This window comes from Montipora capricornis, unplaced genomic scaffold, assembly GCF_036669925.1.
Source record: "Montipora capricornis isolate CH-2021 unplaced genomic scaffold, ASM3666992v2 scaffold_397, whole genome shotgun sequence".
NCBI classification, from domain to species: Eukaryota; Metazoa; Cnidaria; class Anthozoa; order Scleractinia; family Acroporidae; genus Montipora; species Montipora capricornis.
Genome location: NW_027180129.1, coordinates 7,501 through 22,500, shown reverse-complemented (window position 1 = coordinate 22,500; position 15,000 = coordinate 7,501). Strand labels below are relative to the sequence as shown.

The following is a 15,000-nucleotide window of genomic DNA, read 5'->3' as shown; positions in this document are numbered from 1 at the left end:
TTAACTCAAAAATAAAGTGAAAAGGAATGCAGACAGATGCGGAAACTCCGCAAAAATTAAATCCCGCAAAATAAAAGTGCTACACGGTATTGTAATTCAAAGACAACACTTACAATGTAAATGAACGCTACCATATACCCCCTTCCCAAGGGGGGTGGCCAGTCATATATAAGCACCATCGCTTAAGCTTCACGCCGGCGTAAACTTAAACGAGAACACCACGAAATGGTGCCTAATTAGAAAAACAACGCCCATTTTTAAATTTTGAAGATTAAAAGAATTTCCATCCTGTTCTCGAACGACAAAATCTCACGTTCTGAGACCTTAGCTATGCAAAGACAAGACCTAATTACGTGACATGAGACGAGTAGTCGAACCTTCGACTCCGGTATCCGATCTCTTGATCGGGTGCTCTTCCAGTGAGCCACAGGCTAGAGATGATGCTCATGAAGATAACAACAAACAAACAAAAAACAAAAAGAAACTAACTGAAAGGAATGTACTAGTTCTCCTTAAACATGAGAACAACCTTACCGGCTTCTAACGTATTAGCTTTAACTTCTGCGCTCTCCGGTCCATCGCCTCCGCTGTTGTAGGCAGTGACTCCTATGGTGTAACGCGTGTACGGTTTCAACCCGGGCACAGTAGAACTCTGCATACCTCCTCCCGTTACATTTGTGGATGACGCAAAAGTTGGAACAGCACGTCTTCGTCTCTTCGAAGAAACAAGGCTTTCTCCCCAGTAATAAATCTGGCGCATTAATGAAACACAAAAGAGCATGAGTGTGCAGATGGCGCAGCGATGACAGCATTTGAGGCAACCCGTCTTTTGTGGATACTCAGTAATCAACAAAACTTTAGAGCTTTCCCCTCCTATGCTATTTACTCATAACTCCTCTGACAGCCCCTAGCACCCTACGTTAGCGACCTCCCAGCAACGCTGCTATTATATTCCCCATAAGAAAAGGCTCTCCACTTACCCTGTATCCATCCACACTTCCTCTGCTAACAGTAACAGATTTCCATGACAATTCCACACTGCGTGCCGTCACGGTTCCCACAGTGACAACTTCTGGTCTTCCAGCGGGTGGGTCCTGGCCTGAAAATGCCTTAACAAATGGACTTTTTGGTCCAGGTGCAATATCGTTAATAGCTTGAATCTGGAACTGCCACAGAATGTAATACCCAGCATTGGGAACGTTAAATCTCTCTGTTTTAGGATCGTCAAGTACGGTTTTCTCCAAACTATTTACCTGACCTACTCGCCCATACCACAGCTTGTAGAAGAGGCCTGGACCATTCCATTCCACCATTCGCATGGCCTGCAAAAGCGAATTTTACCACAATTGCTTTTAATCTCGTAATCGGATTGGCTAATTTGACTTTGTCGATAAGAGCCTAGACAACGCTGCTCGCGTCATGCTCACGTCACCGTGCCACGCAATTGTAAGAGCATATCCGAAACGCTCATTTGGGAGATAAACCAATCAGATATTGAGAAAGTTATAGACAACGTTTGCTCTTTCATTGTGTCACGACCCTGGTCAGGCTCTGAAACAAACATTTTCTTTAAAAGTAGAACCGCTTTCAACTTCTACAACGGTCGCAACGATAGTAGTGGTGACAAACACAAAAGTTTCACTGTGTAACACCACTTAGTGAAACTGGTCTCACTCTATTTAGTTTCTCTACGTCGCGTAAGCCAATCAGCAACCGCAACTTACACGTCATGGGCATGGAACTACAATCTTGGACAAAACTCGGTTAACAACGAATAACGCGCAAGTCTTGGAAAAAACCATTCTTTGGAGTAACCTTGGCGTCAATGAAAATCCGCCATTTTATCAATGCAAATGCGTTTGCCAATGACGCAAGAACTTCCTTCAGCGCAGTGGGGTTGCGCAATGCAAAACCAGGGAATAACTTTAAGTGAAAACGAAGACTTTTGAAATCGATGACGCAGAAAGCGTGGGGAATTCCAATTAATTACTTGTTTTCACCAGCTTCCAGCGTTTTAGGTTCGACCTGAGAAAACGATTCTAAAACGCTGCTGCGGATGAAAAATATTTGCTTTGTTTCCACCAAGGTAAAAACAGAGAATTTTTAAATCGCACAAGTATAGATGGGAAGTTAATCTTGTGGAATTAGTGTGTCAAGGAAGGACCAAAACAAACGTTTATTTTTTGAGGTACTTACAGTCCATCCGATGTCAAGCTGTTCAGCCTTGCCGGGGATTCCCCTAAAGTTGTCAGGCCATTTGTCGGGAGCTATGAAAAAGGTAACATAAACAGATGATTGATATTTGGCTACAGAAAACAAATTGGGAATTGGTTCTACTCTCAGAGCATTTGCCCTTATTTTTCTTCTTTCTTGCACTTGATTCCGCCATATTCGTGGTAGTTGTTTAAGAAGGCGCACGTGAATAGCAAGCCCAGTACACACGTGCAATAAGTACGTGAATTAATTGAGTCGGTTTTTTTTAACGTGTGCAGCCTAAAGCCATGTCCTGACTAAACACGACAAGAAAAGCCCAAACAATTGTCGTTTTGTCTCAGCAAAGGGTGGTAAGTAGCTCCGGATTCCGTAGTTCCTGACTATGTGCATGTTTCTCTTGCTTATGCCAGCGTCATTAATGACGACCAGGGCCTTTAAAGATCGAGAGATTTTATAACGCGTTAACGGAAAACGACAGGATGAAACTCGATTTTGCCGAACATCAAAGAAACCTGTTTGATATTGATAAATTCTTGAACTATAGATGTTTAACAGCTTCTCAAAGAAACAAGACTTTTGGTCGTATTTTCGAAAAAAAATTGTTTCGTTCTTTCCGCACTGTAAGACGCCTGATCCAGAGAGAAAGATTTCTGCGACCACATTCGCTCGCTTTCTGGGGCCTTTAAAATCGTTGGTCAAGCTAACGAGCACCCACCCTGCGAGCAGAGCCTCTCTAAAACTCACCAGAGGGCAAGCAAGAGAGGTCCTTTAGACGTAAAATCATTTATCCTACCTCTTACCTAGATTAGCTTCTTAGTTATTTTCTAGGGGGCATTGTACCTTTCTTAAGTCCATTACTTATTTCGTGTATCCCTATTTACGTGTGGTACAAATAAACTTGTTGTAAACTTGCAGAAATCGTGTCAAGTTCTGGGCTAGACACTCCGGTTAAACCAGTTTAGGCAACGCGCGCATCATATTTTTGACAAGGCGAAGGTGCAATCGAGACTTCGCCTGGCTTTGAAACTGTCTCCAGGCAACGGCTTGCGCATACTCAACAGAGACTTCACACCATTTCTGCAGAGTCTATGCTGGCAGTGTGACCGTCACCGGCACCCATATTATAAAATACCTGCAATACCTGCCCCTGATCCCTGCCAACAACAATAAATAAACAAATTAATTAAGGACAGTGCCTACTATTGCCATTGCGCATACGTTCTGCGCATCTCGAGATACTTGGGCTTCCCTGTCGGTAATGCTTAATAATACAGGGGTATTTTTGCGCAGCTTAGAACTATGCAGAGGAAGTAGATCTTCGTTTAAGTTCTCTTGGTATCCAAATAGAAAATTGGGGGTAACCACGGAGAGATAATTAAGTTTCAATTAAAGAAAGAACGCCATAAATTGCTTCGTATTTTAAAGCCTTTTAAAAATATTGCTCATGAATTATCTTTGAAAATTGCGTGGTTACTCCAAAGTTTCTTTTGGGATTTCAATAACACTTTTTAAGATCTACATTTCCTGTATAATCATAAATCGGGGCAAAAATACCTTTGATTTAGTAGGCACGGTCCTATATTTCATTACAAGTGCGCACAAATTTGCATACCTGCAGCGTCTGTTCGGCACACCGAGCTCGTGGGTTTACTCGGACGACTTGGTCCAAAGCCATTGACAGCTCTAACCCGGAGGGCCAGGTCCGCGTTTCCGGCCATTTTCACCAGCGCATATGAAGTGGCGTAAAGCTTGGTAACATTTGCAATGACTTGCCAGAAGTCGTCAGCGTAGGCCGATTTTCGCTCGACCAAAAAATGAGTAATCGGGGCTTGATTCGCTCCGCCCGTTACCCAGGTCAATGTAGTGTTTCGGTTTTGGCAGTCGGAAGATAATTTTAGATTGTATGGTGGATATGGGGCACCTAAAAGACAGAAGGAAAGAAAAATGGTGAAAGTTATCAAAGAAAATTACAACGCAGTGTACTTTAAAGCTCGACTTTATCTTTATTAAATCAGACGCGGCGATAGGGTGGTTTTCAATTGAGTGTCGAAAGTAATTAGCGAATTTCTTTGGTTTTGCGTTGCTTCACTCAGTGATTGGTTCAAAGTTCTTGTGCCAATTTTTCAAGCAATCAGAAGTAAAACCAAAACCAGATTATCTTCAACGTCTTTTCACTCAGTATTACTCTAATTTCAACCCGAGAAACTCTGAGGAAAAACTGGCTTTGCCAAAAACGAGATCTAGTTATTTAACGCGAAGCTTCTCCGTGAACGTGGCTTCCGCGTGCACATTTTTCTGCGCTTTGTGTCGGCTACGTGTAATTATTTCGAGTTTTGATTGGTTTACTGGATTGTCTCCTTTTTTTTTGATTGGTCAAAGTAATTACTTTGGTTTTGGTTTTACGACACTCGATTGAAACTCGCTCTAGTCTAGCTACGAACAGCTATAAATGACAAGAACACTTGTCCTATCCTGACGATTGCAGTTAATCAACTAAATACTACCAACAAAAACCAAGGGTTTCAATAAAATGTGAAGTCAGCGGGAATCGAGCCCGGTGTCACACTGGTGGGAGGCGAGTGCTCTCACCACTGCGCCATCCGTGCACCCTCAACTCGTGTCACAATATACTGCCTTTGGCGGAGGCGTTGCAGCATTAAAAGTGATGGTAAGAAGCCACACCGCAGAATAGTGAGAGTAAAAGAGCATTAACCGCCAAAATGCATCCTTCACGCGCCATTTTGCCTGTTTACGTACTTATCGACCACGCAGCAGCCTCGAGAAAGGTAACCTCGCACCGGTGGTTCAGTTGGTTGTCACGCAGGAGGTCGTAAGTTCAACTCCGGCCAGACCAACACTCAGGGTCTTAAAATAACTGAGGAGAAAGTGCTGCCTTTGTAATTAAATCCGCAAATGGTTAGACTTACAAGTCTTCTCGGATAAGGACTGTAAACCGGAGGTCCCGTCTCATAGCCCTTGTTAGCCTGTTCCAGGCTCCCAGATAGTCGGGAAAACGAAAACAACTGCGTGGGAAAAGCGAGTTTGGACTTGGGCTTGGGTCGACCCAAGCCCCCACTCATTATTCGCTCGCATTTTTTTTCCTTTCCCCACTATCTGGGAGCCTGGAACAGGCTAAGCCCTCTTTGTTTCCCATAAATGATATGGGACGTTAAGATAAGACGATAACAGTAGGGTACGGTGTTGTGCTCTGACCTAATCTGGACGGGGGCATCTTTCACTTCCTAAAATTAATTGTAAACTGCGTAACAAGCAGTCTGGCTTAAGGCCCCCATAAAGCATTGTAAATTAGTCTTGCAAAGCCCCGGGGGGAGCGACTAATAACTTGACTTCACTTCACTTCACCCGCGACACCGGCCTGGTAAGATTGCATGTAGACCCGAGCTATTTTTTGACCCCATCTATGCGAGTTACCACACCTCCCGTCTCTTTTTCTATTTTAACCCAAAATCTTACCTGCAATATCAATAGTAGCCGAGACAGAGTCTTCAGATCTCTTTGGGTCTGGAGTATAGGCCAAACAGGTGTAAATCCCAGCGTCTTCGACTGTTAAGTCCGCAATGGTCAATACAGTCCGTTCCCACGTAACCCTCTGGTTGTACTCGATAATAGCATCATCTCTTTTCCAAAGGTAATGCAATTCCAGCCGGTCGTCCACTTGAGCCTCACAGCGCAAGTCCACCCTGCTTCCTTCAGTAACATTCCTGTCTTTTGGTGCCAGTATTATCCGCGTCTTCTCTGAAACCAAAGGTTTTAAACTGTTGTTTTAAAGTTGCCGTTTTTCAGCTCGAGCTTTGCGTCCCAGAATTCCGAGAAACGCTGCGAGTAATACGTTCAAAATCGGGACGGAACGGGACGAAAAACGGACGAGTACATATCGTTGTAAAAACGTTTCGTTTTAGTCAGGTCAAATACGTGAGTACCACAAAATGAACTAAGTTCAATTGACACCGCTGTGTAGTATGATTTCAGAACTTTATTCCGCAAAGACTTAGAACTCTCTAGATAACAGATATCCGTATTTCTCCGAATGAACAGACTTTTTTCTACACGAGAGATCGTGAGCTTGAGACTACAAGATCCATGTGCGAAGTAAAAACACTCGATACCAAAGTGTCAATCAAAAAATGAAACTATCCGATTTCGTATTCGAGTAACGCAATAGAGTACAATGTAACGCAATTCTGTTCTAACACACTCCCCCCCTTGATTGACCCTGTCAATCAAAGGATTTTACACCAACTTTAAGAGGCAACATACAGCAACGTTTCTTAAAAAGTAACTACGACAGATACTGTCAGTTGCAACGCACAATGTGTCTACTTGATCGTCTGGAATAAATCTAACAACCGGCTGCGCTGCATCTTCCTTTTCCTTGCTAACACGATATTGGCGGTCTTCAGAAACGTCAACAGGATACAACCTTTGGACCGGGCGTTTGATTTCGGTTCTGTTCCCGTCAGAACTCAACTGAACGATAGCTGCGCGCACGAGATTATCTCTGCCATGAATTAACTCCTTTACTGTACCAAGTTTCCACCTTTGTCGAGGCACCTTTTTTTCATGAACGCATACCACGTCTCCTTGCTTGATCACTCGAGATTGTGCGGTCTTCCTTCCAAGATGATGCTCGCGCAGCTCAGTAAGGTATTCCCTTCGCCAACGATTCCAGAAGTGTTTAAGAACCATATCAAGATGTTTCTGTCTTCTGGACAACGCGATTGCTGTGGTAGGCGGAATGGCGCCTTCAGGCCTTAGATTGGGACTAAGTAATCTTCGCCCGAGGCATAGGGAGGCAGGAGTGAGTGGTTCTTCCAGGTCTTCATAGAGGTAAGTCAAAGGGCGTGAGTTAAGAATTCCTTCAACTTCAATCAACGCCGTTTCGAACTCTTCATACGTGACTCGTGCGTTCCCAAGAGATTTTTTTGAGGCAACGTTTCACGGAGCGCACCATAAGCTCGAAAACCCTCCCCACCATGGGGCACGAGGAACATTAAATTGCCAGGTAATTCCATGTAAATGAAGAAACGTTTTCAGTCGTCAAGTCAGGAACAAGCTCAATATGGACGGCCCGAGAGGAAGCACAAGTAAAGAGAGCAATGTATGCCTTGAAGACCTTCTTACTCTTGGAGAAGACATCTCTTAAATAGACTGGCCCAGCAAAATCGACACCAACCTGGGTGAAGGCAACTTCATCTGATACTCTGAAATCTGGGAGGGGAGGCTGAGGAGGAGCATTGTATGATCTCCCTTCAAGTTTCTTGCATGTAGCGCAAGGCGAAATCACGTCACGTACGGTCTGTCTACCCCTTATAACCCAGAATCTTGACCTTAAATCAGTTAGTGTTTCTTTGACGCCGTTGTGCATGACATTGCTGTGACTCCTCTTGATCATAAGAACAGTGAATTGATGTTTCCGGGGTAGAATCGCAGGGAAACGGGCTGAATACGGCAGGGGCGCATTATGTAGTCTTCCTCCACATCTCAATATGCCCCTGTCGTCTTCAAAGAGACCCAAGGAATGACGCGTCTGTCCGAAATCTTCTTCCTCTCGCAAATACTTCTGGACATGCTTGATCCACAGTGATTCCGCGTCACTTAATTCTTCCGGCTGAATCTCCACTGAGGTAAGCTGAGGCTCTCCTTGCCTTCCCCGAACGCGCCTGATAAATCTCAAAACGTAAGACGTTACTCTTAAGAGTCTGTAGACGTCACTGAAATTAGCAGGAGGGATTACTTCATCTAGTCCCTTGACTTCCACGGCAACAGCGACAGTAGCGACGTTTTTCGCTGGCTTGATTTCACTGAAGACGTCTTTCTCGAAATTCCTTGGTCCAAACTCCTTCTGACTTGGCCAACTGTCAGGATTCTTCCCCTATAAGAAAGCAGGACCTTCCCACCAAAGTTTTTCATGTTTAAGCTTTGAGGCCTTGCACCCTCGTGATGCGATGTCCGCTGGGTTTTGCGCAGAAGGGACATAATTCCATAGATCTGGGGCTACAAGCTTGCGGATTTCAACGACTCGATTTTGTACCAATGCCTTATCAGTCTTGTTGATCCACCACAATGCAATCTCTGAATCCAGCCAACATACACATTCAGTGATATTAAAAGATGGACCAAGTGCCTTATGAACGCTTGTGATTAGTCTTGCAAGCACCAATGCAGAGAGAAGTTCTAATTTGGGTGTGGTGACACCAGTAAGGGGTGATACTCTCGTCTTCGAGGCAACAAGCTTGCAAACAACTGAATTTTCTGACTGTATCCTAAGGTAAACAACACCACCAAAGGCTTTGTCTGATGCATCTCCAAACCCATGCAAATGAAATGTAGGAGTCTCAACACAGTTCAGTCTCGATGGGTAACATCTGTCGATTGAGAAACTCGAAATAGTTCGTATGTCCTGTAACAATGACTTCCACCGTTCTAGTACGTCTCCGTCCAGAGGAGCGTCCCAATCAACATCCCTCTTGCAAATGTCTTGAAACAGTATTTTGAATGCAACAAACATTGGAGACAGTATTCCAAGAGGGTCAAATATTTTCGCAATAGAACTGAGAACGACTCGTTTTGTGACGATTTCTTCTGTCAGGTAACTGGTTAAGCTCTTGAAAGTAAAGACAAGCTTATCTTCTATAGGATTCCAAGATGTTCCCAGCACCTTTGAAAGACCTTCTGAATTATCCACATTCTGAAACTGTGTCTTGGAGAAAGTCTGATCTTCTTGCTGTAAATCAGGAGAGGGGTGATGCTGTATCGCTACTTGGCCCTCCTCTGACTTGATTCTATTTGCCAACTCCTGATCATTTGTCAGCCACTTGCGCATGTTGAAGCCAGCTTCCACGAATCTTTTCCTGAGTTTGGAGTAGAAGTCATAGGCTGAAGGAACATCAGGCTTTGAAGAGGCCAGGTCATCCACATAAATAGAACGTAACACTTCCCCAACAAATTCTGGATCTCTATCCATGTACTTGTTTAGATGATGTCTAATAGTTCCATTTAGGAGAAATGGGCTGGAATTAACTCCGAAGACTACTCTGGTGAATCGCATAATGAGTACCTTCGGATTGTCAGTAGGAATGTCATTAACCCAAAGAAATCGCAGGAAGTCACGGTGCTCGGGAGCAATAGCAATATTCAGGAACGCTTTCTCTATATCGGCAGTAAGTGCAACCTTGTGAGCCCTGAATCGTGTCATTAAATCGAAGATCATGGGAGTGAGGGATGGTCCAGAGTACAAGCAATTGTTGAGGCTTGGTCCATGATGCTTAGCAGATGCGTCATAGACTACGCGGAGTTTAGTTGTGTCCTTATCAAGCCTGATAATTTCTCGGTGAGGTAAATAGTGGACCTTCCCTACTTCTGTTTGTTCCGTGAAGTTCACTGGTTCAATAATGTTCCTTTCAAGTTGCTCCTTAACGACTTCATCATAGTGTTTGAGGACTTCGGGTTTCGATTTTAGTCTCTGCAGCAATGACTCCAGCCTCATTTTGCTTAAATGATAGTTGTCTGGGAGTAAGGGATGATCTTCCTTGAATGGCAATTTGACTTCATATCTTTCTCCATTGTGCCTGATATCTTCAATGAATTTCTCATAGACCGTCGGTTCATCGTGCTTGATTCCTAGTGTTTCTAAATCCCAAAAGTGCTTAATTTCTTCTTCAAGTGAATCTCCTCCTTCAATGACACAATTTGAGATCTTGAGCACATGGGTTTCGGTAAGATTGATTGAGGAGTCTCCCTGCCCTGGCACAGGAATTCCAACTGGTCCAGAAAGTATATAACCGAGTTTGGTAGAAAGGGCAATACGACCTGATTCTGGACCACGAACAACACTTCCACTTACAAAATTCCAGTAGAAATCTGCACCGATAAGTATATCTACACTCAAATCCTCACCACCATGGGAATTATCAGCGAGCCTTAAGCACTGCAAGTGAGGGTAGTAAGCTTGAGTAAACTCAATGATTTGATTACTGATTGGTGCACAGATCACTGGTACTGCATATGCTGAAACATATATCTGCATACCATCAACTGCCTCCACTGCAAATTGAAAAATGTCACACTGCCTTAGTTTGGCAGTAGACTCTCCGACGGTCTTGATCTACAGAAGTACACTGGATTTAGAGCTGACAAACATACTGGTAGATGAAGCTTGGAATGATGCTACAGTAGGGTTGAGTGCAAATCCTTCATTAGTGGCTGCAATTCTTCCTTGGGGAGTTGATTGTTTTTCCTTACTTGAATTTTCACAGATAGAGGCATGATGCTTCCTTAATGCACTGATTGGCGAGGTGGCCATTACGTAAGCATCTGAAACACTTTCCTTTCTGTCGAAGCAATTGCCTCCTTGCAGAGATGTCAGTTACCACATTACATTTAACAGATGGATGTGACTCCCTACAATATGTGCACCAAGGGCCTTGATGAATGCTTTTCCCACCGTCCGCAAACAAGGCTGAGGTTGTCGATGGTTGATATACTGGCATACGCCTTGATGGGTTTGGCGTCCGAAACTCCTTATTCCCCACCTCTCCAGGGACATGTTGACAGTTCTCACGTAATTGTAGCTCCCTTTGGAATTCGGACATAATATCCTTTAGGGCCCACGTTTCAGACGTTAGATTTCGTGTGATGGCAATCCTGAACTCTTCTGGCAATTTTTGCATGAGCAAGGGCGTTAGAAAAAAGCCATACATTTCTTGAGAAATTTCCAAACTCTCGAGGCTACGCATATGTGATTCCACCGTATCATATTTTCAGGATTTTAGTCAAAGCTTCCATGTGACTTGAAATGACGATTTGACGATTCCCAAATCTCTTTTTCAGAAGATCAATAGCCTTCTCATAATTGCCATTTGTCAGAGGCAATCCGGCGATAACATGGGCGGCAGATCCTACAAGCAGTGATTTCAAATAATTGAACTTATCTGCTCCATTTAGAGTGCTGTTTCGATGGACAGCCGAGTCAAAAGACTCCCAAAACGGATACCAGTCGATTGGATTCCCGAAGAACTTCCTTAGTTCGAGTTTTGGCAGTTTGGCATGGCTGTGAATTGATACATTCGCGCTAGATCCTGCTTGCACGGTGTTCAAAGTAGATTCAGCAGATTGTGAAAAGCTCCTTTCGTAATCCCTTTCCAAAGTTAAGGCCGTTTCCAGATCAACAATACACTCCTGGATTGCACTGGTGAAATCGCATCTAGCACCCACATCTTCTTGGATTTGCGAGTCGTCAAGAATATATTCGAGAACCGCTTCATTTAAACTCTTGAGCTCCAGTGTAGATTTAAAGAACTTAAGCTTTTTCAGATCAATAGATTCTCCACTAGTCAGAGACTCCCTTGCTTCGGCTATAATCTCTCTCACAAACGTCCAATAGCTCTCACGGATTGTTATCTTCTTCTTCAACTTCTTTTTCGCTTCAGCCATGTCTACCCGCACTGATTTTCTTCACTTGAACGATATTTCCCGATTTGAATTCCCGATTTGAATTCCCGGGTCTCGGCACCAGCAAATGTGTAGTATGATTTCAGAACTTTATTCCGCAAAGACTTAGAACTCTCTAGATAACAGATATCCATATTTCTCCGAATGAACAGACTTTTTCCTACACGAGAGATCGTGAGCTTGAGACTACAAGATCCATGTGCGAAGTAAAAACACTCGATACCAAAGTGTCAATCAAAAAATGAAACTATCCGATTTCGTATTCGAGTAACGCAATAGAGTACAATGTAACGCAATTCTGTTCTAACAACACGCTAAGGCAAAAAATTTGAAAGGTGCATTCGAGATCGGCATAATCGATGCAGCAAAGGAGACAATGAATTACCACCTCCTTCCGGCTCTCATAAAAAGCACGAAGCTGTCACCTTTCAAAAATATGAGCATGACTCCTTTACAGTACTCAATAATACCATTTAACAGGATCAATCCGGATTCAGATGTCTTCAAAGAATACACACCGACTGTGGATACTTTAGTCTCCGTTGCAGCGGTTTTGGATGTCACGCAACGCTCCGAGATAACGGCTGCGAACAATGCTGCGAACGAGACTAAAAAGACTTCGGATTCCAAAGGATTTTAGTAAAGAAACGCACCCTCAACCTCATTCCCAGGGGCTCTCTTCCTGTCTTCAGAGAGACCCTGGCAACGAGGTTGACTTACTTCGCGTCATCCAACAATCTGCGTTTTCTTACCATACACAATCGCAGTGTTTTCTGCCAAAGCATTTCCCAGAAAACTCTCCGCATAGCAGGCGTATTTGCCCTGATCTCGGCTACGTTGAACGTTGCTAATCACCAAGGTGCCGTCGCTTTCGATCTGGTAAGTCACACCAGGCGTGATTTCGACATCTTCCTTGTACCACGTGAATACGGTTGGTCTTGGAGCAGCTTCGGGGTCGCATTTCAATCGTCCTTCACTGTCTTGAAACAGGTAAAATGGACCAAATCCATTCTTTTGAAACGATGGTGCAATGCCTGAAAGTCATTCAAGATCTGTTATTCACAAGTTAAATCATAGTTGGCTACACTAAACTAATCATAAGTTTATTATAACGAATCAGGATAATAGACTTTATTTAAGCGACAAGTCTTGTAGCGCTTGGGCACTAATAATACAGGACACTGTATATGGAAATAATACTCTTTCATCAACTATAAGATTATGGAAAAAAAAAAGTGCAATATTAGCCGGGGCAGATACCTACCTTAAATTATCTTAAATAAAATCAAATGTTTTTTTTTTAAGGAGAGGGGAAAACCGAATTACCCGGGGAGAAAAAACTCTCGGAGCAGAGTAGAGAACCAACAAACTCTTATTTAATCCACATACGATGCCGAGTCTGAGAATCGAACCCGGGCCACATTGGTGGGAGGCGAGTGCTCTACCAACTGCGCTTAATCCCTTCTCCCAAGCTGAATTCTGTGCATCTATATCCTTAAGAGTACAAAGGCTTTCTAATCAAGTTGCAAGGGGCTGTACACTAAGTTAAGGCTCACATTTTTCTGGTTCATGTTATTGTTGATGTCAAGCACAAAGAACGCTGGAAAAAAATCGATCCGTAACTTATAATAGTGCGACCCAAGAAAACGAGCTTAGTAAGATCACATTACTATTAAGGTTATTATTAAGGGCTCTTTCCTTTTGTCAGAACTGGCAGGCCACACCTGCCAGGTTGCAAAGAAAATGCAACAATTTGAAGAATCACTTGCATGATAATCCCTTGCAATCTCCTGGAGAAGGATATATCATCCTCGAAATGTATTCATTTGAAGGCGTAATGTTGAGTTATTCCCTCCAAATGACCGGTCTGGCCGGTCAGTTCTGTCAAATGGAAAGTGCCCAGATTATAGCAAGATTACATATATCATAACACAGAAATGGGTTATCAACTGACTCTGGGTGAATTGACCACCGTAATTATATAGAAATTTGAAAGCGGACGTTTCGAGTGAAGCCCTTCGTTTGAGAGAATTACAATATTACATCTCTAGATCTTAAGTGTATCAAGCCAGAAGAAAACAAAAATAACAAAACAAACGAGTACATTTCAGTCAGCGATTGTTCGGAAGGTTAAATTAGGTTGGTCACTGAGACATTCAGAATTTATTAAACACAACCTTTTTATTGAACACAGAGGCACACTCTCACAGCTTGGATGGTCTCATGGGAATGAAATCACGTGGGTTTCAAGCCAATAGTATGCAGCGGGCGGGCACAAAACCCAAGTCACCGGTCCCTGTTTTACCAACACAGAGACAAACTTGAACATTCATTAAAGCTATTTTAAAAAGTTAGGCCAAAGGTCAGCTTCAATGAATATTAAAGTTTCTTCCAGTATTGGTAAATTGCAATGACCTGTGACTGGCAACCTGTGACCTGTGACAAAAACTTTCTCTACTAGTAAAATAATGTTCACAATACGATATACAACCTACATTTAACTCACCTAACACTTCAACATAAGTTGACGAGACTATCATGCCATGTTTGTTTTCAGCTACACATTGGTAAATGCCAGCCTCGTTCAATGTAAGATCACTGAAAAGTAGGTCAGTATTCTCTTGTCGTACCTTTGAACTGTGAAAGGTACAAAAGATGGGGTTAATCATACATGAATTAGCAGAGACGAACACTTAAGTCCAGAAATCCAAGTTAATGGCCATCTGCCAATAAAGATTGCGCACTATTCATTACATTTTCAAACTCAAGGTCACTCATGAAGATACAGTGCAAGGAGAAACTAATTCATCTCAACTTGACTTTAACTAACCTTGCCACTAATATTTCTTCTCCATCTCTGAACCATTTAATTTGTGGTTCAGGCTCTGCATACACGTCACAGCTCAAGTTTGCATTTGATGATATGGGAAAAGTTTGACGTTCAGGTGATTCAACATTCCATCTTGGAGCAACTGGGAAAAAGCATTGTTGAAGGATAATTAAATAATTACTAAATAAATAATTCAGTAAAATAATCATAATTACTAATACTGTAACTGACGGGTTCCTGATGAGGACCAATAATTATTAATTAAAGAAATTTACATTATATTACCATAAGATTGAAACACGCCAGAGAAAAAAAAATTGAAGCCCTCTTACCGGTGAGAGACATAGAGAGACAATTTATGTTTAATTATTGAGAGAGAGCGTGATTTTGGTGTTGAAAGGTATTTGTAACAATCACGTCCTCCAATGTTGACAAACAGCGTGATTAGCATGTCACATAAGCCTTCTTGTCACCTGTCATGGAAA

At 42.8% G+C, this 15,000-nt stretch overlaps 1 protein-coding gene and 1 long non-coding RNA gene across 2 annotated transcripts in view; both read right to left on the bottom strand.

Annotated features, from left to right (window-relative positions):
- The window catches only part of LOC138035457 (fibronectin type III domain-containing protein-like), a 17,359-nt gene extending 3,041 nt beyond the window's left edge, over window positions 1–14,318 (bottom strand). The window contains exons 1-7 of the mRNA XM_068882137.1: window positions 14,192–14,318; window positions 12,438–12,719; window positions 5,689–5,970; window positions 3,827–4,135; window positions 2,197–2,267; window positions 981–1,322; window positions 535–751 (exon numbers count right to left, since the gene is read on the bottom strand). Coding sequence (XP_068738238.1) covers window positions 535–751; window positions 981–1,322; window positions 2,197–2,267; window positions 3,827–4,135; window positions 5,689–5,970; window positions 12,438–12,719; window positions 14,192–14,225 — 1,537 coding nt within the window. The 5' untranslated portion in view covers window positions 14,226–14,318. The remainder of the gene's footprint in view (window positions 1–534; window positions 752–980; window positions 1,323–2,196; window positions 2,268–3,826; window positions 4,136–5,688; window positions 5,971–12,437; window positions 12,720–14,191) is intronic.
- Window positions 14,319–14,518: 200 nt separating this feature from the next.
- Window positions 14,519–15,000, bottom strand: part of LOC138035455 (uncharacterized) — a 3,041-nt gene continuing 2,559 nt past the window's right edge. The window contains exon 3 of the long non-coding RNA XR_011129591.1: window positions 14,519–14,657. This is a non-coding gene — a long non-coding RNA (uncharacterized lncRNA). The remainder of the gene's footprint in view (window positions 14,658–15,000) is intronic.